The sequence below is a fragment of the Opisthorchis viverrini genome, assembly GCF_000715545.1.
Source record: "Opisthorchis viverrini unplaced genomic scaffold opera_v5_342, whole genome shotgun sequence".
Taxonomy (NCBI): Eukaryota; Metazoa; Platyhelminthes; class Trematoda; order Opisthorchiida; family Opisthorchiidae; genus Opisthorchis; species Opisthorchis viverrini.
The window spans coordinates 193,532-220,652 of record NW_008752002.1 but is presented as its reverse complement, the minus strand read 5'-3'; the positions used below and the strand labels follow the sequence as shown (position 1 = coordinate 220,652).

Here is a 27,121-nt window from a genome sequence, read left to right as displayed (position 1 = left end):
GAGTGACCTTGGGTGGTTAGGTTAATGGCCGGAGTCACAACGAGCAAAAGTGGAGATGGGAATGGGATAGTTCATATTGCGAGCGCATGGCAAGTTTTGTCTCAAAAATGTGGTTTAATCTGAAAGTAAGCAGACCCACTGGTTGTACTGTTGTAGGGAAATCAGGTGCGGGGTGTGAGTTGGATGGGGAAGTATATCCAAGTCCTTGTAGATGACATTCGTATTTCCACCCCTAATGGATGGTGTTCAGCTTTATGTCAGGCGTCATTGGACCTTGCAATGTTATTTGCAGTGCCACTAGATGTATCAAAGCTGGCCTCTTCCAATGTTAACTTTTCCATCACGGCAGGTTCGAGTTCCTCCTACAATGATATGTGCCAGGATATGGGTGTTAACATCAGTGAATTTGCTAGTGTCCACCAATAGGTCTGCATAGAGTTCAGCGTCAACTTTGAACCGGATAGCCCCAAAATACGTCCCCGGGGTATTTCATACCACTGGAAATGTACTTCACTTTCCGACAAGCATTTTAGTTAATTTGCCATTATCCATTGTGCGCTAATAAACCAAGAAAACTCCAGTGATTATCCTCTTACCAAAACCCTGAAAATACTCATCTGTATTGATTCCACCTGTAATTCACTAAACTTAATTTTCCGTCAAACTTGCCTGGATAAAGAAGTCCTGAAGTTCAGTTTACCAGAAGCCCTGAATATTGGGGTTGATTTAGGAACAGATCACCATCTAAAAGCCTGTAACTGTTTTCCACATAAAAATCACGGAAAGATAGAAAGGCTTGCCCAGTAAATATTTCGGCGGTCAAATCCTATCTACATGCATTCAGGCCATCGAAATATGAGCTCGTTCAGCTATAACGTATTCCATTATTGCTTTCATTTTGCCTCTTTCAGCCACCTGATAGAAGTCAAGCCCAAAGCATAGCTACGTGAACCACTAAGTCAATTGCCGTCGTAGAATAAAGCATTATATGTTTCGTTTCTCGTATGTTTCAAACTTCAATATTCTTGTCAAGTAGCAGACACGGGCCCCTGACGGCTGGTGCAGTCGACCAGCGAGATGGGTCAAGGCCAGTACGAAAACTGTGTTCCAATGTTTACCTAACTCATAAGAGGAAAATTAAATGCGAAGCTCGTGATTCTGGTAAATTGCCAGTTGTGCGAAGAACCACCAAGGTTACAAAGCGGTATATAGATAGAGGTAGTCTAACACTAAGTATTTAAAACGTAGTCTCATAAAAGTTTCCGGACCTTGGAGTTCCCCTGGATGCAGTGTTGGCAACCGTTACCGGAAAACGATTGGTTGCTTCACCGTCCTCTCTTTCGGTCCGAGCTCTCACTGATGCTGGGCTGTCCAGGAGCCCGATCTTTTGACGAATCCAATGCGGATCAGGCTTATTTGCCCTTGAGGCCCGTAAATCCGCGACTCAAGGCAGCAGGATCCCGCAGTTTGACCGGTATCTTTCAAACAGGCCTTGCACCTCATAGGAGAATTGGGCAGGAAAATCCGCATTTGGGGTTGCATGCATCAATCAGTGTTCCCTGTATACCTTTGATCCGCGACCAGACCGGGCATCATTGGTTGATGTCTCGTTAGCTGCGTATCAATCAGTGCACTTCTGCGCTCTTTGATTAGTCTCCACAGCCGAGGAGTGCCTGGAGCTCGTGAACGTATCAATCAGTGCGCTTCTGTGCTCTTTGATTAGTCCCCACAGCCGAGGAGTGCATGGAGCTCGTAAAGCACAGGTCAGCCGCATTTCGCGTCGTCTCTTGAGTAAGTCTGAAGTTTTTCCTATCTCAGCTGTGCAGTGTAGCGGCACCGTAGGTTAGCCCAGTAGGCTTTCCTTCACGCCTGAATTTACTTGGTTCTTTACCGTTCTTCTGGTCCCTCGCCATGCAGAGTTAGCGTTTTTCACTCTGGATCGCGCTCTAGTTTCTCAAGACCATGGGGACCCTATGTTAGGATTGTGCGAAAACCAGTGGGGGGCTACAAATGGATATTCCTTGCCTGTATCGGGTGTCCACGATATGCCAAACGCGATTAGTACGGTGTAAACCACTCCCGGAGCCTACTATGCCGCAGTCAAGCACCTCCTCCAGTGGATTGGTATCAAGTAAGGTGATTTTGCAGCACAATGTGTTGTAGATCCACATAACGTGTAGTCGGATGAACGTAACGTAACTAGACATATGCTGGAGTGCTCTCCCGGTCGCGAGTGTAGTTCCTTCACGAATTCGAGTCCAAACTGAAAATACCAACGAGGAACAGAACATGGGTGAAGTACTCGCATCATCCGTCTGTTATGCGTTCGTGGTACACAAATGCGTGCAGGCGCGTTCACACTGGAACGTCAATAAAAAGGTAGTCGGCATGTTGATAATTGTCTGCAAAATCATCCAATTAACTGGCTTTCAGGTACGCTGATTGAGAGTGCCGGTCGTTCATGTGTGCCGACCGTCGCGACGGACATCTTTTAATCGTCAGTTTTAACGTGCAACATTAGCATGACAAATGTACGTCTTACTGGCAAATGGATGTTGCACACCGGCATTGAAACGCCCAACAAGAAAGGCGCAGTGCTTGGTTTATTGAGATATTTTAAGTTCTCCATGGAAATCCGCGACTGTGTTCAGAAAAACTAAGGAATAGACATAACAGGTGATGGTTCGCGTGCCGTGCGATATATACTGGCCGCGTGGATTTTCCTGCTTGTGATCTGCAGTGTGTCCTGGATGAGTTGCGCTTATTTGGATCCGTGGCCATGTCTGTTCGCGATGACAACAATTTGAATGTTCTGTCTTTTGAATTATTTGCACCATTGGGGTATGTTTGCGATGTATGGTGATGCAATTCAGGCGGATTTGCCATAAAATCCATCCTCGCTTCAACGTGGTGCGGCGGTGGCAACCAGTGTGCGTCCTTTGCGCAGCCTGGAAAAACCGAGCTCTGTTCAATTCCATAAGATTGCCTTTTACCAAATCTCTTCTCAGCTGTTTTTCAAGTACAACTGCTGAGCACCTTTTCCATGAATCTATGATTTGCTTGCAATCTGTCATAATTGAATTGTTTCTCAACAAATGGCTTCATATCTCCTGGCAACACAAGCGTCACAGCAGGCAAGGGCTCCAGGCCTTGCGCTGAAGACAAGCTTGGGTAGGTGAAGAAAGGGGGCGTTATTTTCCGGTTTCGTGTATACCTTCATAGTGGTCCCGAAACGTAATGCTTGTGAGAAAACATAGGGTCGCCTCCAGCGGCACATGTTTAGTAATGTATGCAGGAGCTCCACAGCCTACATGTGGCCGAGGCATCTTCTACGCTTTTCGGGTGCTTCACTTCAAAAGTGCACTCGCACTCCATAACTTCGCTACATACTCACCAAAAATAATTGTTATTCAAGCCGAACATTCCAGGATACAGGCACATCGTTTACCTGGGATCTCGTCGGGTTTTACTTATATGGCAAATAGAATCACCCATGCGTGCAAGCCATCCTCGTCACACACGTAACAAGCACGCCTTCGAGGCAAGAGGAAACGGTGATTCTCTGAAGGTAGAAGTTCACGGGATTCTGTTCGGACGACAGCAGGAAAGAATGCTTTCCAGTCAAAATGAGCTAACAATGTTCCACATAAACAATACTGACATGAATGAAGAAGCTTAGCTCGCAGTGTTCCATTGATGCCGCAGCAATTGCTCTTGTTTTTCTGGATTTTCACATGATTGGTGAACCTTCCTTTTGTCCACACAATACTTTGGGTTAAGGGTTGAACTACCAAAAATAGAAAATCTGTGACCAGCTCTGGTATAAACGCAGGCACTACCGTTGATCCGTTGGCTGCGAAGGATGCACCGGTAATTTTGTTATTGTAAGCCATACTTAGGGCGTCCAATGAAAATACCGGCTCCTGTACCCGCTGAACACATTTCGCGTTATGCGTTGCCTTCGAGGTGTGCATCTAGGGTAACGCATACATTTATAGGTATGCTAATCGGTTCTATCGAATGATTAACTGTATTATAACAAGTGATCGATGCTGGGTGAAAACAGTTAACACACCAGCAATAAGTGACAAACGTGGGATGTTCTAATTACCCACGTTACCGACATTAAGCACAAACGTCATTGTCCTTTGGTAGTACGGTTACATTTAGGGACATCATGGACGACTGCGCTTGACACAAGCAAGCTATGTTATACTACTGGGAATTGCATATTATCTGCCTTCATTGCGTTTGGAAATCTGGTAAAAATGTAATTTTTATCAGCTGCTTTGTTCGAGAGGGCCTATCATAAACCCCAAATGATACCGATTATCTGCACAATGCTCTCAGCTGCAAAATATTTAAAAATGGATTGAAAAATTCTGCTCCAAAATATTGCATTTTGTAGCGTATGTGCTCAAATCAAAACCACCTTAATCTACCTACATCTTATTGCAGCTGGCTAAATTTCATTTTTCACTGAAGCGACCTTGCCTCTGGTTGAAAAGTCTTGTGGGATACTTTCCCAACATCCCGAGATGCCCAAATGGGGCTTAGAAGTTTGGACTGGTACTCTCAATCCAATTGTCCGAATGCTTCAGTCCATCAGAGACACCTCATAACTTTCGAAATTTCGATTCCATTGTTCGAATATTGGGCGCCCCCTAAATCCATCATATTGCCATTTTTTAATGTTCCCGCCATGTAGATTTCAGCCAATCAGAATCAGGACGACACCGCAAGACACTTGAGCGCTTCGCCACGGGTCCATTTCCCTCAGGGTGGTAAGCCGTGGACCTGGTATCGCCTATTTGAAGTAATTCCCAGAACTCAAACATGCTAATCCCTCAGTTGGCCTGTGAAGTGTGATCATTTCATCCATCTAGGGTGATTTATTCCTCCCGAAAACCATTCGATGTACCCCGACATTGCTAGTCGACTGTACCCACCAGCCTTGCGCAATGCTCCGAAGACATCCATGGTCAACCGCTGAAAGTCTTTTGATGTTCTTGGTGCGCAGTAGCCACGTTTCTGACCCGTGTAGCAATATGGAATGCACTGCAACATTGTAAACTCGACCCTTGATGGATAGGCTGATGTCACGTCGACGCCACAGGTGGCGGAGGTTCGCAAGAGCTGTTCTGGCCCTCCCATTCCGGATGGAAATATAATCCTTCGCGAGACCACCGGGACTGATACAGTTATCCATGCAGCAAAACCTGTCTACCTTCTTAATAGGCTCATCCACAAGGATTTGATATCACCCAGTCCTCCATTAGCACTTTTCACTTTGCAGGTGTGAAGCGGATATCAAACCGTGAGGCAGAATTATTTAGATTTAGATTTAATGTTGCTTCCATTACCACGGCTTCAGATCAGAGAAGAGCTATGTCGTCCACGTACTCGATATTTGTTAGCGGACGTCCCGGGAGCGCTTAGACCCCACAGGTATTAGAGGCTGATAGTAAATCTCACATACTCTTATCAATGACGCGGGAGTTGCGTACGGCGCCCCAAGGAGGATTAAGAATACATCGTAGATACATTTGCTCCATAGACACTACCATAGTGCCGGACGGTCCACATAGTCAGAGGCAGCTTTCAAATCAACGGACACAACCATTGTTGGTCGCCGTAAGCAGTTTCGCTGTTCTAGGATCTGAGTGTGAAGATTCGATCTATGCATCCTCTTAGAGGATGGAATCCAGCTTGGTTTTCTGGTATGTGCCTCTCTCTGTATTCAGTCAACCCTCAAAGGATAAGGCCAGAGAGCACCTTCGATGCCACAGCTACCAGGATGATACCACGGTGGTTTTCACACATCGTCCGCGTACCTTGTCTGAAGATAGCAATAACTGTTGAAATGCCCCATTCTGCAGGCACTTTCTCTTCGTTCCATATTTCGCCATTAATATCTTTCAGATAGTTCACCAGAATTTACGGCAGTGAAGCATCGGTGTTGGACACTGATGTCATGCTGTCGATGGTGATGATGCATCAGAGTTCTCCATCTTTGAAGAGGGCTGGATGGAGATCATTAGGTCCTGGTGCGTTCTCAAATTTCAATGGGGATATTTATTACTTTGTTTCTTCTTCCGACGGGCGAGTAAGGTCTATATTCCATTCGCTCGTATGTGTTATCTCCACTGACTTTGTTGCAGGAGGCCTGGGGCAGTTTGCCTTACCCATTGCATTTTCGGGAAGGTTGTGGAGGGTAATAACAGTATCCCGGAGAAATTCAGGGTGAAACGTGCCCAGCACCTACTAGCTGACAAGAGAGAAAAGCTATGCATCATCATCATCGACAGCATGACATCAGTGTTCAACACCGATGCTTCACTGCCATAAGAAAAGCTATGAGATACCTTTCTGTATCGAAGCTGGGTGAGGCTCTTAACAGTGCAAAACAGCCCACTTGAATGATCATTCACGAGGGACATTAATTGATTTTCCACCGCCTAACACCCGAACACAGATAGTGAACATTGTTTTCGTCGTGAACTGCTTTGTGAAGCATCGGTGTTCAACACTGATGTCATGCTGTCGATGATGATGGTGCTTTGTCCACTTAAATATTTACTTGTGGGATTAGTGAAAAAAAATACTGGCAATTTCGCTCTGTAACGCGAATTCAAACAGGTGGTCATCTGAGTACTTTGCAAATCGGAGTTCTTTTTGGTTGATTGGAACGACCGTGGCCAACCGGATGGTTATTTTTCTGTTTATTATGCCGCACTGAAATACAATCCACTTTTTGGTCCGGCTGATCAATATTGTTTCGCAGTGAATTTTTCTGCTTCTTGAACGTTTCTCCTCGAAATCCGTTGGTCGCGGCATCGTCAGTCTGAACAAGTGTATAGTTAGGTCCACTGGAAGTGCAGAGATTCCGTGAAAAGTAGATGGAATCTTGTTGATCCAAGTAGAACCCAACGAGGGCCACATTTGGCCTTGTTGCAGTGGTCCATAAGATGATGCTCTCCCAATTAGACAGCCCTCACAGGTAAATTTCATCAAATCTAGGCAAGTCATTATTTGGAGGCTTATCGTAAAAGTTAGCTTGAGTCATCAGATTTCCCATATAGTCTGATGCCATTGCTTGCTCAAATTCTAATCTGGTGATTCTTTTCGATTTTTAGCCCTTTTGATAATGTTAACTTGATGACACGATATGCAGTGCTCAAATCTCACACTGTTTTCCTTGTTGGCTCCCAAACGCCTCGTGTATCCCCAGCTGCTTGGTATGTTCAGTGTACGTATGCGTCCAGATTGTTTCGCATTTCGTTGCCTACTCTCATGTTCAAACCTTTTACTTTTAATTTAGGTTTGAACAGCTTCGCATCGCTTCACACCAGTCTGATAGCCTTTACCCAGAACAAAGTGTCTGACATGTTGAAAGTAAGTTTACCTCTTGTTCTTCCACATTTGTATCTGGCTGCGATAGTACTTTGTTTTACTCACCCGCAATGCCCAGAATGCATGTGACCCGCGGCGCCTGGCGATGGTGCAGTCTTTAGCAAACTGCGGTATAATGGCGTCATCCATTTTGGGATAGCTAACTTTAGTTTATTGTACTGGTCCAACGAACCTGACGTTGTAGGAGGCTTTTCCTCCATCCTAATGCTTATAGGACTTTCATGCCAAACGTGCGCAAGAGGAAGAGACCAGCTCCAACTAACTAAAAATGTTCAACAAGCTAAATATATGTACATAGTTTCGGAAATAAAGTAACATCTTTTGAGGAACGCGGTGGTGAGTAGGTCTAATCATAACGTTACTTCGGCTGCTTCTTCCATCTGTTCGGTGCGGCAGATCCGTTGACGTTTTTACCGTTCTCTTCGATCAGCGTGTTCGTGACCTTTTCAGTGGACACATTAAGTTTTGTTTCCGTTGCCACACCAGCACTAATGAAATCTCATATGTCATTTGGTCGAAAGTTTCACCCTTGTGTATGATGACAACACAGTGGAAGCACTGACTTTAAAGTTACCCAACCAACGTGGATATTCACAACGAAATAATAAAAGAGTAGTTCAGCCGTAGTTACCTTGCCACCCAAACCTAGACTAGAGCAGCCAAGATAATAATAAGACGGGTTCTAACCACGGACCTTCTGGTCAATAAGTTCGCACCCTAATCAGTGAACTCTCTCGAGCCGTAGCTTGACGATAACTGCTGGATTAAGACTGTGCCCCTCAGCTCTAAAGAACTACGCGACAGTTCAAAGGACTAGATCTGTATGCAGTAATAACAAACAGATGTTGAGGATTTAATCACATTGGCATGAAATGGCCAAAGAGAAGTGGCTACCGCAGGTGGATAGCAGTAAACACTGTCCATAGACAATTAGCCGGATAACTTGTGGTATGCGAATTCGTGGGGACCTTTGCAACGTTGCTTAAGTTGAAAGATAGTGGATAGCAGGGAGAGTGCTTTGTATGGGGTGCCTTTTGGAGCATTTCGTGGTCATCACTTTTAAAAGTAACGCAGATAGGACAGGAACGTACTCTAAGTTGATTGCCCGAAGTCAGTGGAACTCAGTGAATTGAGGCTAATGGAGTACTCAGCACAGTGTAACTCAGGTTGCTGAGATGACACTAAACAGCCGGCCACACAGCCGTTTCGGTCCTCAAATACTTGTTTACGAATACATACAGGACACCCATTCTAAGCCCAGTAAGAAACGTATCGTAAGTACGAACACATTCACTGGGCTTTTTGACCTCATGACTCAAACTCCTACAATGTTCGAAGAAAGCGTTGGAAAACTAACAGTGAATGCCATGTCGCCATGTCGCGTTGCCCGATCCCTTCGTACGGAACGATTTATCGTCTGACAGCATATACGCGTCCGTGATCTCATGCCATTTTGTTTGAGTCACTGGGTTGGTACAAGTGAATGAAGAATAAACTTCCCTTTCCACGTAGAGCATCCGCATTCTGCACCGACCTTCCGTTTGGGGAGTTGTGAGCAATGAAGTGAATGGGATCCACTCCATCTCCAGGGCGCTCGAATCACGGTGGTTTACTGTGAATGGCATCTAATTGTTAAGCTGTAACAACCTTCTTATACCTAGCTGCCATGCTACTCGAAGGAAGCACGAAGGTTTGGATGCTGCCAGGTTGTCCAAGCCTAGACAGGGGAAATCGAGAGGCAGATGTCGGGTTCGAACCACGGACCTTCTGGTCAGTAAATTCGCGCTCTAACCACTTGAGCCATTTTGCCTCCTGAATGGCATCTAACAAGTAACATTAATGACTTAGAGTTTTTGCTAAGTCAACTAGCTAAGCGAACTATCGAAGGAATGAAACCTGGTGAATGTTCTAATTCAAAAAGCTTCATTCATTCATTTTGTCATCAGCCAGCAATGCTGAAGTGCTTTGATGGTTTTTGGAAGTAGTAGCTCACACACGAAAAATGAACTTATCACGCTGCACAGGTTGCGCTGGCTTGACAGCGTGCTGCGTATGCCAATCGAAGGGCTCTTTTTGCACAACCACGCGAAGGGTAGAAACGAGCCAGAAGCGGTCAAACAATGACTTAGCAGCGAAGTACGAAAGCCATTACCAGCAGACTCAGTTGCGTGAGTAATGCCGTCTCCCAGGATGGGGATCCCGAAACAGGACACATCAATGGTTAGAGACATTGTCAGACATGGTGCACTCGCGCCCTCATTGGCGCTCGTGCATCCAGGCTATTGCCTTCAATGCATAGCTACCCTTCCAATCCGCTCACCGACAACCTCGTATTTAGGCATCAACTATGTCAGCTCCCGCCTCCAATGTGCAGCTACCTCCCCACCTCTCCAAATCATCTGTGAACGAGGCTGTGGTAGCTATTTGTACTGTACAAGTACGCAGTTTTCATGGGTGATAATAACAGTGATGATAATTGTCACCAGCACTGTGACTTTAGATTGCAGCCTATTGGTGACGCTCTGGTGAATGAACTGAGTTCGATCAAGACTACCAGAGTTTCCTACTCTTTGCCGTTTTTACACGTTATTAAGTTTGTTTGCTCATGAGATCCAAACGCCCATTATAGGACAGGTGGGTTGTTCGAGAGCGATCAACAGGTAAATCAGCCTAGTTAGAACTTCATCTGAGGCTTTCCAAGTGCTCCATCAAGGACTGTTTTGCAGTTTCAGAATATTCCACCTAATCGAATAAAGGCCTCTCGAGAGCAATCTCAGATTAAGGTTTTCGAACCTTGCAGTAAACCCGCCCCTCACACTTATCAATAATCATCATCATCATCATCATCATCATCATCATCATCATCATCACTAAAATAATCAATAATCGTACTTTTCCAATGGTTCCGAAATCAATACTTATCTTTGTTTCTCTCAACACTGGATTTCTAAAGTACAGACTTTGTGTACGCTGTTGAGAGTTGGTTTTTAGAGTTGGCCTCGGTTTACGTTACCGTATCTATTCAATACCTATCAACTGCTCTTGACAAGAGCAAGAATGCTTTAGAATGTCAGTGCTGCTGTCTTACATGCAGATGCGTTCAAGCTTTTTATCTGCTCTTCTACTTGCGTATGTTGTAGACACTTCAGAACGCTTGCGGCAGACCAACACTAAGTTCTCCCCCTCATCTATTTTTTCTTCTCAGTCTAAGACTTCAAATATAATTAGATCAACTTTGTCGCTGGGTGTCAACATTGATGTTGCTGTCTCTGGTGATGATGACGGTCTGACGCATGTACATGCGCGAATTCATGTTTTTCCATTACTGGATACGATAACGTTTGAAACGTGTAACTTTGTGTGCTGGCAAGGAACCAGAAAGTGGCGTCACTTGTCTCTGCGCGCAGTTCCTTTCCAGCTGTTTTTTCATGTCAATACGTTGCGTCGATTTTTACCAATAGCTTGCTATAGTAGGGTTCCTCGAGTGTGTATATATTTATTAGGTAGATTCTGAGGTAAGTTCTTCTACAGTCAACATCCAACCAGTGTGTAGATCTGCTCTGAACTGGGCAGGCTTTTGACGCTACTCTGAGTACGTGTTTTATCATGGTACCTTTCGAAATAAGTGTCATTTGTAAGAAGGTTAGATCCCTTTCTCGCTTGTTTGGAGAGGCCAGTATGGAGGTGTGCTTGCAGCCTAAAGGTGTTGCTACATTCAGCGGTGGCTGAATAAGTTACCGGACAACCGTGGACACAAAACCAGACAAAATAATTCTAGCCCCATTTCGTATGGTTATCTATCTAACATCCAGTTCAGATGCATTTCCAGTGTTTTCCCTACGTTGGAGATAACCGTACTACCTGTGTTGATCTTTGTCTTCAGTATTCCGCTCAACAGAACTAGTCAGTAGCGCTCTGTAAGATAAACCGTGTGGATTGTGGTTCGTTCTCGTCCGCTTTTATGTAGATGTTGGAAGAGAGGCTGTTTAATGCAATGCAGCTATTCAGAAAGCAACTTTCGATTCATTTTCTCTCTTTCTTATTAGTTCTGCTACTTAAGGGGTATGCCGAAAGCTCCTCCAACATCTATCTACAAACTTTACCTTGCACGACAATTAAAAGTGAGTTCTTTATTTGTTTTAACTTATTCTCCGTCGCCACTTATGGGTTTTGCAATTATATGGTATCATTTCCTCCCGTTGGAGGTGATACCTGTACTAAACAGATTAGATTTGTGTGTATGCTCTCGATTCTGTTTGGGAACCAATGAAATGGCTGGTACCAGTGAAAGATCCTCCAGCTACTTGTATCTCACTATTGGCTTCCCAGATAGTGTGATTTGAATAACCTTTCGGTTGATTAGAAATTTGTGTCTCTGGTCCTCTTGTACTTCTACAAAAGGCCCCACTTACGAGCAGTCAACACTGTTGTTTGCTATTAAAGGTGATTTTTAAGTGGAACGACTGTGTGAACTAATGGACTGTATGGACGGAATCATACCTGTTTGTTTGACGTCTTCCCACTTGTTTCGTGTTGCACCCATTTATGCAAGGTTTTGTATTAGTTCAAGTGTCTTGCTGATGGTGCGTCTTCTCCATTCGTCTGGTGGGCCATATTCCTACAACACTGTCTTTGAGCTTAACGAGAATTTCGGTAATGGTAGCGTCTCGGGTACTGCAGTTCCGGTTCTTGTTCAAGAGTATATCTTAAGTCTTTGCACGACTTTTGTAAGCATGAAAATCCCCCTCCCCTTCTTTTTCACTCAAAGGCAAATTCCATATTCCGGTTGCTCTTCAAAGCCTGCCCCAATAAGGTTCTGGAATGCTTTGCGATACACCTGTGAACAAAATATGCGCCTCATGCGGTTCATACGCTTGCGGACTTTCATCGATGTTGGAGTAAATGGTTCAACCAAGAAGTGTATGTTGCACTCGTGCACGCAAATGGAATATTTCGCTCTTTTTGGGGAGTTAACCTACTGAGGATACTGCGTACTAAATCCTGCCCAGCGTCCTACATAGAATATTAGAAGTGACCACGTTTTTCCGTATACACTTTGCACCTTCAAATTACAAGTTGTTACTTCAGGGCATCCCCATTTTGATGTTTTCCTCTGGTAGTTCAGAATAAGGAGCTTGCGCTTGTTGATAGATTCACTTATCTTGGCAGCTGCATAAACCACCTAGGTCATCATCATCATCATCGACAGCATGACATCAGTGTTCAACACCGATGCTTCACTGCCGTACAACCATGACTTATTTGAAAGCCTTATTGTGAAGAAAAGAATAAAGGTGGATGGGGGAGGGACTTAGTGCTAGCTTAACACAATCATTCCGAGGTGCCTACACCTCCAAACATTCACTCAGGCAATCTGGACAGAAACTGACAACAAGAACGCCACTGACATCGGTTGGCAGCCATATCTTGTAGTGTCTCCATCCAGGCACAGTGAGGATCACGCGGTCCCCATCCTGGAAGGCGAGTAGCACCGACAGCACCCAAGCGTTTCGTGATCTCCTTCATACTCCTCTGCCAAGTCAAGGGTTGGCCACCTCTCTGTTTACGCCACTCTGAGTTGGGCATGGAAAACAGCACTCTCTTCAGCAAACGATGGTTCGGCATACGTAACACATGTCCCAACCAACGCAGCTTCTGGTGCTGGACACATTCTTCAATGGAAGTACCCGTTACACAACCGAAAACACGCTCTCTAACTGCCTCGGTGAGTACGTCACCGAGGCGCGAGCAATATCCGCTAACTTGCGTCGCCTTAGGTGCTTGGAACGAATATCACTGAGATTCAAGAATTGTGTGTACAAAGCGACCTACTCCTACATGTCAATGCAAATTAACCCCTCCGGTCTGAAGATCTCATACGTCTTCACATATTTGACACGTCGTATAGCAAGGGATAACTGACTAAAACACCCTAAGCAAGAATTCGGTAATGCGTCGAATCACTGGAGTAGCAGATAAGACTTATGAGGTTAAGGTGGTTGAGGGATTGAATACGTATGTCCGACCACCGTCTACCAGAAAAAGCCTCGTTTTCCACTCCAATAACTTATTGTCGAAAAGTTTGCAGAAGACAGCCGAGAGGTAACTTGGCAACGGGAAATGAAAGCGGCTACTATCGATTGGAGCGCTGTGAAATCCTCACGTCTTCCTCGGTTAGGCCCACGTGATTCTTCTGGTGCCGGAGAAGATGGCACGCAAATGATCCCGATGGTGAGCTTTATGTCATTTCTTAGCCGGAGTGCTTACCTAACACTTTTCTGTGATTACGTGCTAGGCTTGTGCTGTATGTGGTTCACAACAAACTTTGGATCAATTCCGCGGATGGAGTCTTGCCTCTGCATTATGCTCAGAGTTGTTGATCTCAATCGCTCTGAAAAGTATAGGCACATCGCTGTTAGGTGTTTGTTCTCCGTTTCCATCTTACTTGTTAATTCTTTCTGCATGGTTGTATGGTAGTTGAGGACCATTTACCACTACTGATTAATGACTGTGTTTCGATGTTGACGATCCCCAAGGTCCTGTTCTTAGGAATCTCAGAATGAATTCCATAGCCAAAAGTACCCATCGCTAATTGGCGCGAAATTTGTCATGATGACACGACACTGTCTTTTAAGATGGCTGCTTTGTCCGTCGTAGACAATAACTGCTTCTTCTGACTGTTTCTTCGTGCGTCTCGTTAAGCGTTCTTTTGTATTTTGACTTTCTGAAGAATGGCGTCAAGCTAGCTGAGGCAGCCAAACTATGGAAAACTCAGGTGACAGAAGCGGAAAAGCAGGTATGTTGACTGCAACATTTTTGCCGATATTTCTTTTACTCCTGGCGTTATTTCTATGCAAAACTTCAACGCAACCCCGTGGTACCATATTCCGGAGTTTCTCTGCGATGCTGTATTCAGTTTGGCGGTAGCTACTACACGGTAAATTGTCACAGGATGTTGGTTTTGGATCGTCCACCACCAGTGTGCTCTTCACTTTGCTTCATATCGATTTTCGGATGCGGGAGATAGTAGACAAATCGCCTGTCACTTTACCTGCTTTGGCTGCTTCAAGGTTTAATACGGTTGGGTGTTTACTGTTCGACTGTGAATCATTGTGATGATATCACAATTTTTCCCCTCCTCTTGCGTTTTGTAAGCCATTGGTTCTATCAGTCATAATAAGTTTGTCAACGGTGTGATCAGACAGAGCCAATCATACCTGTTTCTGCAGCTGAACTGACACTGGTGAATTGTTTGTTTTGAACTACTTTCCTAGCTGGGGGTCGCACGATGTACTTAACTCCCCAAAACAAGACGAGCTAAGTCCGACATGTGCCATAATTAAGGTGACTGCACTCGAAATACTGTTATTCAAACGGACTCTGGATATGCCTTCGGAGTCTCGCATGAATCAGACAGTTTGGTTGTTCCGTTCCCATTAGCAACCGCCTAGAGTACTCTTTGACACCAATCAAGTTTCATCAGATGGTCCTGTTAACCATTCACATGCGATTTCGGTAGATTGGTCTTTACCCCGTCCAAACGCGTGCAGTTTGGCGGTCTGTTGTGCTGCTTGTAGATCTGTTTGTTTAGTCACCGAGATGTGGTGCTGTCTAACATTTCGCTGTACACTCCTGCCCTTCAGGCGCTTGCTGTAGACCTCAAGGAAGTGGAAGCGACTTTCAAGAAACAACTCATGGCTTGGGCCGAATCGAACAACTTAACTGCATCAGAGTCCCCGAAGGAACTCGCCCAGGCTTATTGTGAAGCTAATGGAATTTTCCCTAACCCGGGATCCAACGTAAGTGTGGAGGTTTGTTTAGTGTGGATGAACAGGAACGCAGTCTTTCAAGCCTCACATACTAGGCATATAGACAATGCGTGGGTGGAAACGTTAGCATATACTTAACACACAGAATGATAGAACACATGCTGGTGATGCTTGCATTAAACCAAAGATCGGACTTTCATAGAATTGCGGTAAGTATTTTCCCTTTCTCTGATGGAAAACGATTTATTGGTCCACTCATGAGGGCTTTCTCCCGGATTATTTTACTACTATTTCCGCATGAGTGAAAGTCGCACTTCCCAAGGAGGTTAATATGTCACTATCTGTGGTTGTCCTTAGAAAGGATGAAATCTTTCATGGTATCATTCTGGTGGTCGTAACATCGAAGTTGTTCTCCGACATTATCTTGAAACTGGGTTTCATCCTTGTCGAGGATGAATTAATCATATGTTCGTTTAGAGTCAGTTACTTGAACAACGCCATCTTTTCGAACGCCCAAAAATAGTCGGTTCTCGTGATCTGAAAGCTCATTTTAGCTGGTCGTCAGAAATAATGACAGTGTCTGGTGATTAAAGGTTGCCCTGTTGAATATCCATCCCTAATAACCGCACCATACGCCAGCCCTCGTGATCGTGGGCAGCTACACTGTAGGCCTTCTCCTGAGTTCGTTTCATCAAGTGGTGTAAGACAAGGCATTCCTGTCGCACCACTGATTTTCATCTTTTTGACTAATATGCTACTTATAACTTCTATTACATCTTCTGAAACCCCGGTGATTGAGGCTTATCTTTTGCCAACCTGTGAACTCTACGGCGTCAGCGGGACGTCAGTTTGTTTACCAAAGGTGGAGTGCCCACTCCGTCATTGTGGTTCGTGCTGTTTTATGGATCAGAAACCGTACCTCTATGCACATTAGATACACGGAAAACTTCGGTGTTTGACTATTCGTTCGCCCGAAATATTGGTCGAGCCTGACGGGAGCCTCACGTTAGCGATGGTGGGATACGCCAGATGGCTTCAGGAGGAGGGACGTCTTCTGCGACGAACGAGGTCGTTACACGTCATGGGCCAGAACATATGTTTTGCATATCGGGGGACCTTCTACCTCTCAACAACCGGCTCCGCGTTGGATGGAAACAAACGAGAGGCACAGTTTATGACCTGGGCACAGGTGCTAGTTACTAAACTCATTTAGGTTCACGGATGCCTTCTTCCTAGATGAGAGTTCTTGGAATCTACACATCAGTGGTCAACACCACTGAAATACATGGCTGAGTTCATGGTGTTCCTTTATCAAAGCTATCGCTCTCACTGCGGGGTTGCCCGATTTCACTTTCCACTGGACAACTGGAATGGTCATAGCTTTCCTAGTCCTCCAAGTTTCGAAACCGTAACAGATAACTTACCTTTTATACACAGCTCACAGTTGATCTATGGAACGGGGTTCGATCCCCATGGTCGTCATCAAAATAACTGTGGGTGTTTCAGTCCTATTGAAAAGCCTTCTGGAATTCAGAACCTTGTTTGGATTGCCAATCAAGGTTAATGAACATTATTCCAGCTCGAGCTATTTTGAAGTAATGAAATGAAAAATGGAATTATCCAGTTTAGCACTCTCGGTGCCTAGCTGTCATGCCACCCGAAGGAAGTACGAAGGCTAAGATACTGCTGGTTTACCCAAGCCTAGCTAGTAGCAGTCGAGGTGCGGAGGTTGGGTTTGAACCATGGAATTTCCGGTCAGTAAGCTCGCACCTTAACTGCTGCGTTATCTCGAGCTGGATCTGTTTTAGTATCTGGCCTCTCAACTGCACCTTTCTAGGTCTTGGGAACCTGCCAGTATCTCAATCATCGCGCTTCTCGTGTGCTGTGTGAACCGATAGAGCCTCGCGCATGTTGCGCTGTCTCGATGTGTAGAGCTGCTTTGCAACCGGAAGAAAACACAATGGCTGGGATATCACCAAGTCCAGATCGGATAATGGAAAGGCAGGTTGCTTTCTGACCACCTCGTCAAGTAGTCTATGTTTTTATGCTCGAACTTGGCAAGCGTTCACGTCACTGTAGAAGTGTTGTTGGGAAAAATCACTCGGTTTTTTAACATTTCCAACGACTGGAAATATGTACACATCTATTTGGATGACTCCATGTTTTGCATCTGGGATGGGCTTTAAAAGCGTTTGCCGTCAGATCTTGAATTTTCAGTTCATCTGGTTACTGTATGCCAACTTCTGTTTTCCTGGATCCGTTTATCGGTGACAGGTGTTTTGAGCTCTTTATTGTTCGTATCCTATCTGCCTCTCCGTTGCTAGTTCACTCCATACTGTATACCGTTCTTTACAGCCCGATTCGGATAAACGGTCTCCAGTCCACTCAAAGAAATCGAAGCACAAATTACCAACCTACAAAACTTGACTTCAGATCTTGCATTTGACCCGCGATGGCCGTCTATCTATGTGCAATTCCCAAGAGGTCGTTCTCTTGCTTTCCGATTACTGTGTGCCTTTGCATTCCTATTCGATGCCGAAAATGCTACTGTATTTGTTTTATTCAGACATTGTCAAATAAAATCCTTAGACTTTGTTCTTTGTCTTCTCATATGATACATCTCTTCTGCGTTTGTGAACACTGGTGATGTTCTGTTTCTGATTTCCCGGTTGTGCTACTATAACCAAAAGCGGTTTTATGTTGGAGAATTCCGTAAAAACTATGGATGTAAGGCAGCGATAGAACGTCTTGGTGATGCTAACGTCTGGTCCTCGCTGAACGTCACGTTGTCTTCTACGCGGTACTCGGACGATAGCGCGTACCCCTAACTATTGGCTTGTATCGGTGAACCAAACACCATGCCTCACCATTCAGTTTGACCAACAGACCAGTTGCAATCTATCTTCATTATGCGGTCCTTGTCTTGAACGTTGCACTTACTCTATCTCTAGTACTTCCACATATGATTTTGATTCCGTCAGTCGCCCTAGACTGGTAGTATTTTGGTGACCAAACCTAATCCACTGTTGGTTTTTACCAAAACTTCTCTCCGTACGCCAACTCTGGTGGAAGATTTCGGGCGTACGGTGTGAGTTTACCGCATATATTGGTCTTACACCCACCCTCCTCAGTATCACTAATCGTATCGTACAGGTGTACCACCTCGCCATGCCACCCGAAGGAAGCCGCGACTATACCATGTTGGAAACACCGGTTCTCGTCTGATCACCTCAGTATATTTATCATTGAACTATTACTCAAATCTCCGATTCCTATATAAGTGCCAGGGAGAGGAAATGTACTTGGTAAGGAGTTTTTATCGTAGGATCGGTGAGTTTTCATAAAAAAACTCCATTCACTCATCGTTAAACTTCCGTGAGTAGTTTCTCGACCAAGTAGCGCTGGTTTGCCGCAGTTGAAAATACTTCCGATGTGGCGCCCTGCTGGTAAACTTCGGAACCTATCCATCTTCATCGGACGACACTTGAAATTCCTGTGTTACTGTCGATAGATCCGTCAACTTTCGACTTACACAGCTTTTCGTTGTCATTATACCAATGCTTTAGCATGCAGTTTTACGGAATCTATCACCTCTTAATATCCAGTTTTTTTGGAAACAACCGCTATTGTTCGCCTGGCGACTTTCGTTGTTTTCTCTCCTGGATAAATTGACACTCATAGGAGCTGTCACCCATCTGATGTTGGTGCAGTTCTTTTGCTCGGTGTTTGAAGAAAGTCGCGCCCGTTACTTGATGCCAACTGTTGTGGATAGCTTTAGCTCAGATCTCTTGCAGAGCTAGCGTATGTGCGAGACACGAGTTTGATCTTAAAGGCAAGAAAGTGTGTTTCGAATTACGGAGATAACTATTCTGCGTATTCCTTTTTTGTAAGCCACATGACAACCAAGCATCCATCACTGGATTCTTGCTGGCATTGATAGGACACGCTGCTCTAAAGACGTGTAGAAACAGACATGACGACGTCACACTTAGAAAATATGCACCACAAAGAATATCATCGACTTCTTTATTTACGAGAAGCCATTGAGTATACCCTCGGCACAACACTCGGAAGCCATATGAAAGAGTTCCGTGAGATAGAAACCCGCCGACTGCATCTACACCCGACAGGGTGACGGCAGAGAACACGGATAGTACTTTAGGCACCTATAGAAAAAGCCTAGAACTGAAGTCCGATGGCTCAGCAAAAGCCATACTTCAACACAGTGACACCTGCAGGTGATCTGGATCTCTGCATGTAAGTCTGCCTTGAGGGTGTCATGCGTACATGGTGAACGTTCACCACTCGGAATAGCAAACGAATCTATATGAAGTGATTGAAGAGGTCAATCATATAAAAAGAGACGTTTACCGAAGTTGGTTAAAAGATGCTGCAACATCAAGGCGATCCGCAAGACTTCAACGTCAAAGTCACCCAGTCGATATAGGCACAGTCCGTACTGGTTACTGGGCCAGTATTAATCAGTATTCTTCACAGCATAGCAAGCGTTAACTGGCTGTGAGCAGTCTACGACTAAGTGGTGATAGGTTCGGACCGATTGTGTTACACGAAGCTTGAGACATACGCCACCTATATGAAGCCAGTGTCTACCAAAGAAAGCTGTGCTTTCTACCACAAACCTTTGTTACAGAAAGGCTTGTTGGGGACAGGTGATGATGTGACGACGCGAATTGAATGTATTGGAGGGTCTTCACGTCTCCCTAGTTGCAATCCACGTGATTCCCCTTGCGTGTGACATGATCCCAGTGACATGTGCCCTTTCACCTCCTCGTCGAACTGCCTCTCTGTCATGTGCTTGGCCGGTCCCGCCTATACCGTCTTACTCAAGTGCGATGGCCAGGTGTGTTTATTTCATTGGTTTTAACCGTCTCATCCGTGACACCTTTGAGGTAAATCTTTGACCTTCAATTGTACCTGGGTCTTCTTTCGTGGTTCTGTGGCAGTTAAGCACCGGGTTCCAGCACTAGCGTATTGCAGCCCATGCTGCATATGTTACATGCATGCAGTTTTACAGGAACAGATGGAATTCCGGGGTCCGGTTATTAATGCAGGTAAGCCAAATGAAGTAGTTCTGTGAGGAATAGTTACCTGCATACCTTTTGAAGGAAATGTTTGTGCCACCGCCAGACTGAACCGATTCCATTCTGGGTAAGGTACTGAAAATTGAATTGCAACTTATGGTATTAACTGGGTATGAAACCATCTCCCCATTTTCCTTCTCTAAGAACATACGTTCTTAGTCGTAATTGTGCACTAAGATCGTGTCTATGGTCGCTGAAGCATTCATATACCCATCTGTGTTGTCCGTCCGCTGGATACTACGTCAAAGCAGTGGAACATCGCCGAATATAATTTCGAAGTATGCTACATTCTTGTCTCGTCCAGTGGCAGCCTATGGATATGAGATGGTGGAAGTTACAGTGGGAATTTTCCGAAAAAATCAAGCACCGGGAGTGAACGGTTCCGTCATCGCGGAATCTTATTAAGCATGAATATACTGTGTAACAATATAATGACCTAGGTGCGAAAGTGTGGCTAGTGGAGCGATGGTTCTGTGCCCACAGTGGCTTCAAATATCAGAGGAAACTAAATCATTTGGTGATACATTCTGTTAATCACTAACTCATGCGTAATGTTCTTAGCATTATCAGGGGTCTCATTTAACTGGGCTGTTACCTGGACTGCAAGGAAATCTATCGGCTTGTCGGGATTTTGTGCATTGGAAAGTTATGTACAAGCCACTTAATGTTGTGTTCCAACTTAGATCCTGTAGACTTTCCTCAGGGAGGTTGCTAGCCTTGGCAGGTCATCTGATTGCCCTATTCGTCTGACAAACATTGTCTGATAAAGTGATCTTTTCATCGCCCGACATTTATCGAACCGCATCATCCACCTAGAAAGTAGTCTGTGTCACTCTCCGACGTTTTTCAAGCTGTTCCACTGAGTTGATATATATCATATGGTTTCAAAGTTTATGGTGAATCCTGAATATCCTCTCTCATCCTCCTTTCAGACCACCGAGCTGCTATCCAGTTCTCGGCCATCTCTCGACGACACATCCACCCAAGACCCGCTCCGCCTTTGGCTTGGTGGGTTGCCTCCGAAGACTACCGAATATGCAGTACTGCAACTGACACGTCAGTTCGGTCAGTTGGCTGATTTCTACTTTCCGGTACACAAATTTGGTGATGCACGTGGTTCCACGGTAGGCTACTGTTTCATCACCTACAAGTCGCTTGAAGACGCAGAAAAGGCCCTCAAAGGGTAAGTTGGCCAGGACATACACTGCGTCCTCTCTGAGGAGAAAACAGCCTTACAATCGTCTGCTTTGAGGCAAGATTTCACTCATCATCATCATTACTGCCGGAAGAGGTATCTTCATCTTTTGTTCGATGTTCCGCACTTACACTGTATGTGGTAAGCTGGGAAGAGCGTTGTTTCAGTCAACGAGATATTTGTGTAACATTTTTTTCGTGCTCCAAAAGAGTGAACACCAAGAAGCAAGCGGTTTTGTCTCTTCCCTGTAGGGAGTGGACATGAACATCATGTGTCTTGTTTGATTTTCTGAATAGGTATCCGAGCTTGATCGTAAGTTATCGGGCCGTACGAACATAGTAAAGATAGGTAATTGCTCATCTGTGGCACTCTCTTAGCGCGTGTCTGCTGTGCAGCTCGAAGGAGACACTCGGGTCAAGATACTGTCAGGCTTCTTAATCCGTACGTACGGACAACCGAAAAGCAAGGGGTGGGTTGCATCCACGGAGCTCCCTGCTACCAGTTCCGCACCTTTCAAGCTCTCGAACCACGAGAGCGTGTAACGTTGTGATGTTTGAGGCTTTTCTGCTGACATCCCGCTCCCCTGTTCCACTCACATTCGCCCCTGCTTCCTGATTCAATCACTGCTACTGTGACTACCTCGCTGATGTATGTTTTGATCCCGCCTCTGTTTTTTTTTATCACCAAAGTCGAGGGGAAATACGGACGGTTTCGAAATTGACGGCCACAAAGCTGCTTGAGTTTCACCGACAGACTGATTTTTATAACAATTAAGATTAACTCAATAGGGAGTATTTGCCATGTGTAGGGCCGAGGTTTTCGAGTCTTCATAGCGTGCCGAAATCGATTTCTACTTGAAATAGTTTTTTATACTTACATTTTAGGAGGTAGTGTGGCGAATAGGAGTACCATGTATCTTCATTCCTGACTGGTCATGGACTACACTCTTGTACAAAACCCCGGCTTTGGATGTTTTAGACCTTACCTACTCCTGAATGGAATCACGCAATACGAAGTGTTGTCGTCCAACTGATGGGATTTCCTCACATCGGTGAGAACTGACCGATCGACAATAGAGTTTGGTCGATTTTTCGATCGCTGAACGCAAAATGTAGCCATTCATTCACTACACAAGTTGCTTAATTGGTTGGGTTTGAGCTGTTCCCTGATTGGCCATACCTAGTTGCGTGTGATTGGTCTGTCGGCGAACAGAATGTTCTATCCATATTCCTAAGTTTTCTTTTTTTTCTCTTTCAGGTTGGATGGTCTGAATTTTCACGGCTACACATTGGTTGCTCGCCAGGCTCATCCCACGCGCGATGAACTTACCATGATACAGCTTGCAAACAAAGAAGCTATGGGTTTGTGGATTGCTGAACAAGCTAAGCTCCGTGAGGCTGAGCTAGCTGCTCGCTTAGCGCAGGTTCCAGACCAAACCAGTGGAACTCAAGATCCCTCGGTGGATACAATCAAACCGGCCCCAACTATCACCCCCACATTGTTAGTTCCCATTTCTTTTGCCCACTCGAATTTTCACGGCCACACATTGGTTGCTCGCCAGGCCCATCCCACGCGCGATGAACTTACCATGATACAGCTTGCAAACAAAGAAGCTATGGGTTTGTGGATTGCTGAACAAGCTAAGCTCCGTGAGGCTGAGCTAGCTGCTCGCTTAGCGCAGGTTCCAGACCAAACCAGTGGAACTCAAGATCCCTCGGTGGATACAATCAAACCGGCCCCAACTATCACCCCCACATTGTTAGTTCCCATTTCTTTTGCCCACTCAGCTCAGTTTCATCTGGGCACCATCATTAACTTTTATTCGTTGTATGTTTTTCTGACCATCATTTTGTGTCAGCGGCTTATCAGAATATTAGATAATTACGACGTACGAAATGGATATTTCCAACCCTAATAACTGTTAAAGCTCATTCTTCCATACTTTTCGTCTCGGTTCTCATAGAAAATCGAATAATAAACTCAGGTTGAAGTAGCCTTAGTTTCGACGTTGAATTGAAGTGTTTCAGAGGTAGTCGATTCTGACGCATGTCAACCCAAGAATTCTGTGTTGCTTGAGAAATCTTAACATGAAGAAATGTAAATTGGTCTTGTTTTCCGCGCGCTTTTTGCACTACCTCCCGAGTCCTGGTGACTGACCTTACGAATGGCAGTCATCAAGGTTGCAGGTATCTCTTTATCCTCTTGCATATACGCATGAGACCCAGTTTATGATTAACTATACAGTGAGCGTCCCCAGTTCACTTTACATCTGTTGTAGTGTCTTGCAAGTCCAGTGTTGATTCTTGGTTTACTGTTCTGCCCACTACAGTGCACCGTAAGTCACAGTAGCTTGAGACAGCCCGTAATGGAAATGAAAAAGGGCTGCTACTGCTGTACTGATAGTGGCCACAGAATTTTCCACAAGGTCAAGCCAGAATCCTCGTGATGAGGCGAGAAGCGCCGAGCTGAAAATAGTCTGATAGTCTGATCGGCCGTTGTTCTGATCAATCAAGGCATTTCTTCTTTTGGTCCGTAGATGGCCATCGACACGATGTTCGGTGGTTTCGAACGGCTCGCCTCCGGAAACCTACAATGTTCAACTCCATTCCCACTGGCTAAACGAATTTGTTATCCAATGAACTTCTGCTTTACTCTACTTGCAAATTGTTTTTGGTAACTGGTTTCTACTCCACTGATTTGTCCCAACGGTGAACACGTCGTGATAAAAACGCCAGAAGACGAATAGGAGCGTCGATTCTACTACCCTTCCTGTCGTGTCACCGTTCATGGTGTCCTTACTTCTGTGTGTGGTCACAGCAGGATTCATTTGGATTACTGTCAAAATCGAGCATTGGAAACACTGGAGTTTAAGGATTGCGCGGAAACACAACGCTCAGGGATATTCTGTGGGGTGTCCAGGGATAGGACTAAGAACAGGACAGGAACATACGTTATCATTAGGGTAACAAAGGTAACAATAAGTAACTCACGTGTTCCGAACGCCACGAGTAGCGGACTGCCGTCCAACACGGAAGGAGCTTTTGCCTGCAAGCCTCCGGTTTCCACACCATCATCGAATCTGCCTAAGGAGGAACCTTGGGTCGAGAACTGCTGCCTTAAATTAGAGTAATATCGCTCTTTTTTTCTTTCTATGACCTAGCCCATGCACAGTGTTCGGGCGATTACCTAGTCATCCGTATTCCTTCCACTCTTAGAAATCGAAGGAGTGGGCCTTCTGATCTGGTTGTGGAACTCTCCGTTCTTGTTTTCGACAATTCTCGTTTTCGTAGTCATTTTCCCTGTAATTTAGTACTGGTCAGAATCTCCTGCCATCCGACCAATTCGTTTTGAATACTAACATCCTTTGCTACAACCCAGGGAGCCCGTGGCGCAACTGATTGAGTTACTCCCTTGTTAAATTGTGCCGTCAGATTTCAACCTAACCAAATGAAAAATTTCACACCTTAGCAACTGAAATCGATCAACTGGACATCAATTGTCCATGTTTTTGTCATTGTGGGCATTTCGCACTCATTTGGGACATTTTACTGCTATCCAGCTCCCGAATGTGTCACTGCCAACCTTTTCACTAACAGATGCAGGATGGTGGTGGTAGGCGTTGACCTTACAACCGTTGCATGGTCTACTGTTCGGAATCAGTCTTATGTAGCTGATATGATCAATCATTTCGGAGTAGTCACAGTAACCGGCAAGTAGATCAGTCGCATCACATTCAGGGACGGCAACTATGGCAAGCTTGCGGATGTTCTTTATCTGATATAGCTTGGTCTCAAGCTTCCCCCGAGAAATCATCGTGGTTTCGCGCTCAGTTTATGTTTGGCCACCTGTTGCCTCGCATATTTACTTCCTAATTCACTAAATTTTATTATCCCTTCTGTAGTTCTCCTTTGATTTCTAACACGGACGTCGCCACCGGAACTTCAAACGCTACCTCTTTTCGGCCGATCGGATCAACCAGTCCCTCTGTAATGTTAGGTACCTCTGGTTGCAAGGCAACTACATGTAAGTTTATAGTTCTCCAAGGTTCTTATATTTATTTATGAGTGCGTTATGTTAGAAAACATTTGTCTGTAGACTGCCTGACAGTTTCTCAACGACCTACCTTCAATAGGTCAGTCCATAAGGTTATAACCAACCAATACCTGAGAATCGACAGATGGCCTTGGTTGCAGTCAAACCAAAGTGCGTTATGTAGAAAACATTTTTCTCTAGACTGCCTGACAGTTTCTCAACGAATTACCTTCAATAGGTCAGTCCATAAGGTTATAACCAACCAATACCTGAGAATCGACAGATGGCCTTGGTTGCAGTCAAACCAAAGGTAGCTGTATCTCAACTATCAGTTCAGATGATTGACGCGGGAATCATCATGATTGACGCAGTCGCCTTCAACGCCCATATGTTTTCAGTTCCCACTCATAAAGTAGACCGAAACAGCCTGTATATGAGTACCCTTTCCCCGCTATTCTGGGTAGACAATCACACGGTTTAACTTGAAATGTGTAAGGCTTGACTATCCTGTGTGTGAACGAAGGTGTACCGAATGCAACCGTTGCTGACAAACTGAAATTGGAACTTGACAGACCCACGACTGCTCAATCTCGGCATTGGTGGCTGATAGAAATGGAATCAGAAGTTGAAACGCAGGCGAGAAAAGAATTTGATCGTAATTCTCGCCTCAACCGACCGTATCCTAGCCTCGGCTTATTTTTCAAGTTACATCGGATTTATCTTAAACTACTTGGTCTACAGGGTTTGTTCTATTCAAATGACTTTTCTTGTTAAGGAGTATTCTATGTTTACGTTCTCACTAATTGAACAGTTATTCCGTTCTTTTGTCCGGACCTTACACAGCTTCAGGGGCCGACAAACGGGCGCAAATACGCAAAATTGAGTTGGCCCTAAGACAGCTGGAGAATGCGCCAATCGGCGGAGTGGCCTTACTTCGACCTAGCTCAGCAACTCAGCGCTCACTCATTCCTCCAGGCATTCTAGCCAGTCGCTCTACTGAGACCTCCCTGCACAGTCGAATGGGGTCAGGGCTGAAACGAACTTGTTCAGGACTCTCTACCTTCGGCAGTCGATCTGGGTCGAACTGGGGACAACGACGACAGCGACAAAGAAGATTCTGACTTTTGGGAGTTATTTTTCTACTTTTCCAACTGTCTTTCAAAACCCCATAGACTATGTTAACTTTACCTGTCGCTTACATGAAATCGCCTCCGTTTCTTCTCACTGTGAATAAACCCTTGAACGGCGTTTGCGGTTTCAGTTTATACATCCCGGCTTTGTACGGGTGAATGAGGTGGCATTAAAGTTCATTTCAATTAGTTGTCAAGCTGACGTGCAACTCGTGATCACCGATTGGCGCATTCAGCTCACTAATTTGTGTAATCCTGGGACAACAAGCCGTTTTGAGTCCAGGTTCGATACTGTTGGCCATATTTGTCAACTCGAGATCTGTTCGATTCTTCCGCAATAAAATCGCTAGTAATATTTTTGAACGTACCCAGACAGCTTTGCAGTGCCTATCGCAGTCGTCTAGGCGAGACGCGGACAACTAAGCCAAGAATATTGGAGCTCTGCGTGAAAGAGAAAAGTTTCTTCCTGTTCTTTATCAC

General features: G+C 45.0%; 1 protein-coding gene across 1 annotated transcript; it reads left to right on the top strand.

Moving 5' to 3' along the window:
• Positions 1–7,058: 7,058 nt before the first annotated feature.
• Positions 7,059–26,759, top strand: T265_10207 (hypothetical protein; the record flags this gene model as incomplete). The annotated part of the gene is made up of 11 exons (XM_009176513.1): positions 7,059–7,238; positions 7,322–7,395; positions 11,460–11,534; positions 13,066–13,138; positions 13,502–13,644; positions 14,144–14,209; positions 15,057–15,212; positions 21,175–21,467; positions 22,737–23,237; positions 25,381–25,502; positions 26,355–26,759. 11 exons carry the CDS (start codon positions 7,169–7,171, stop codon positions 26,630–26,632), a joined length of 1,851 nt encoding a protein of 616 aa, XP_009174777.1.
• Between the last annotated feature and the right edge of the window lie 362 nt (positions 26,760–27,121).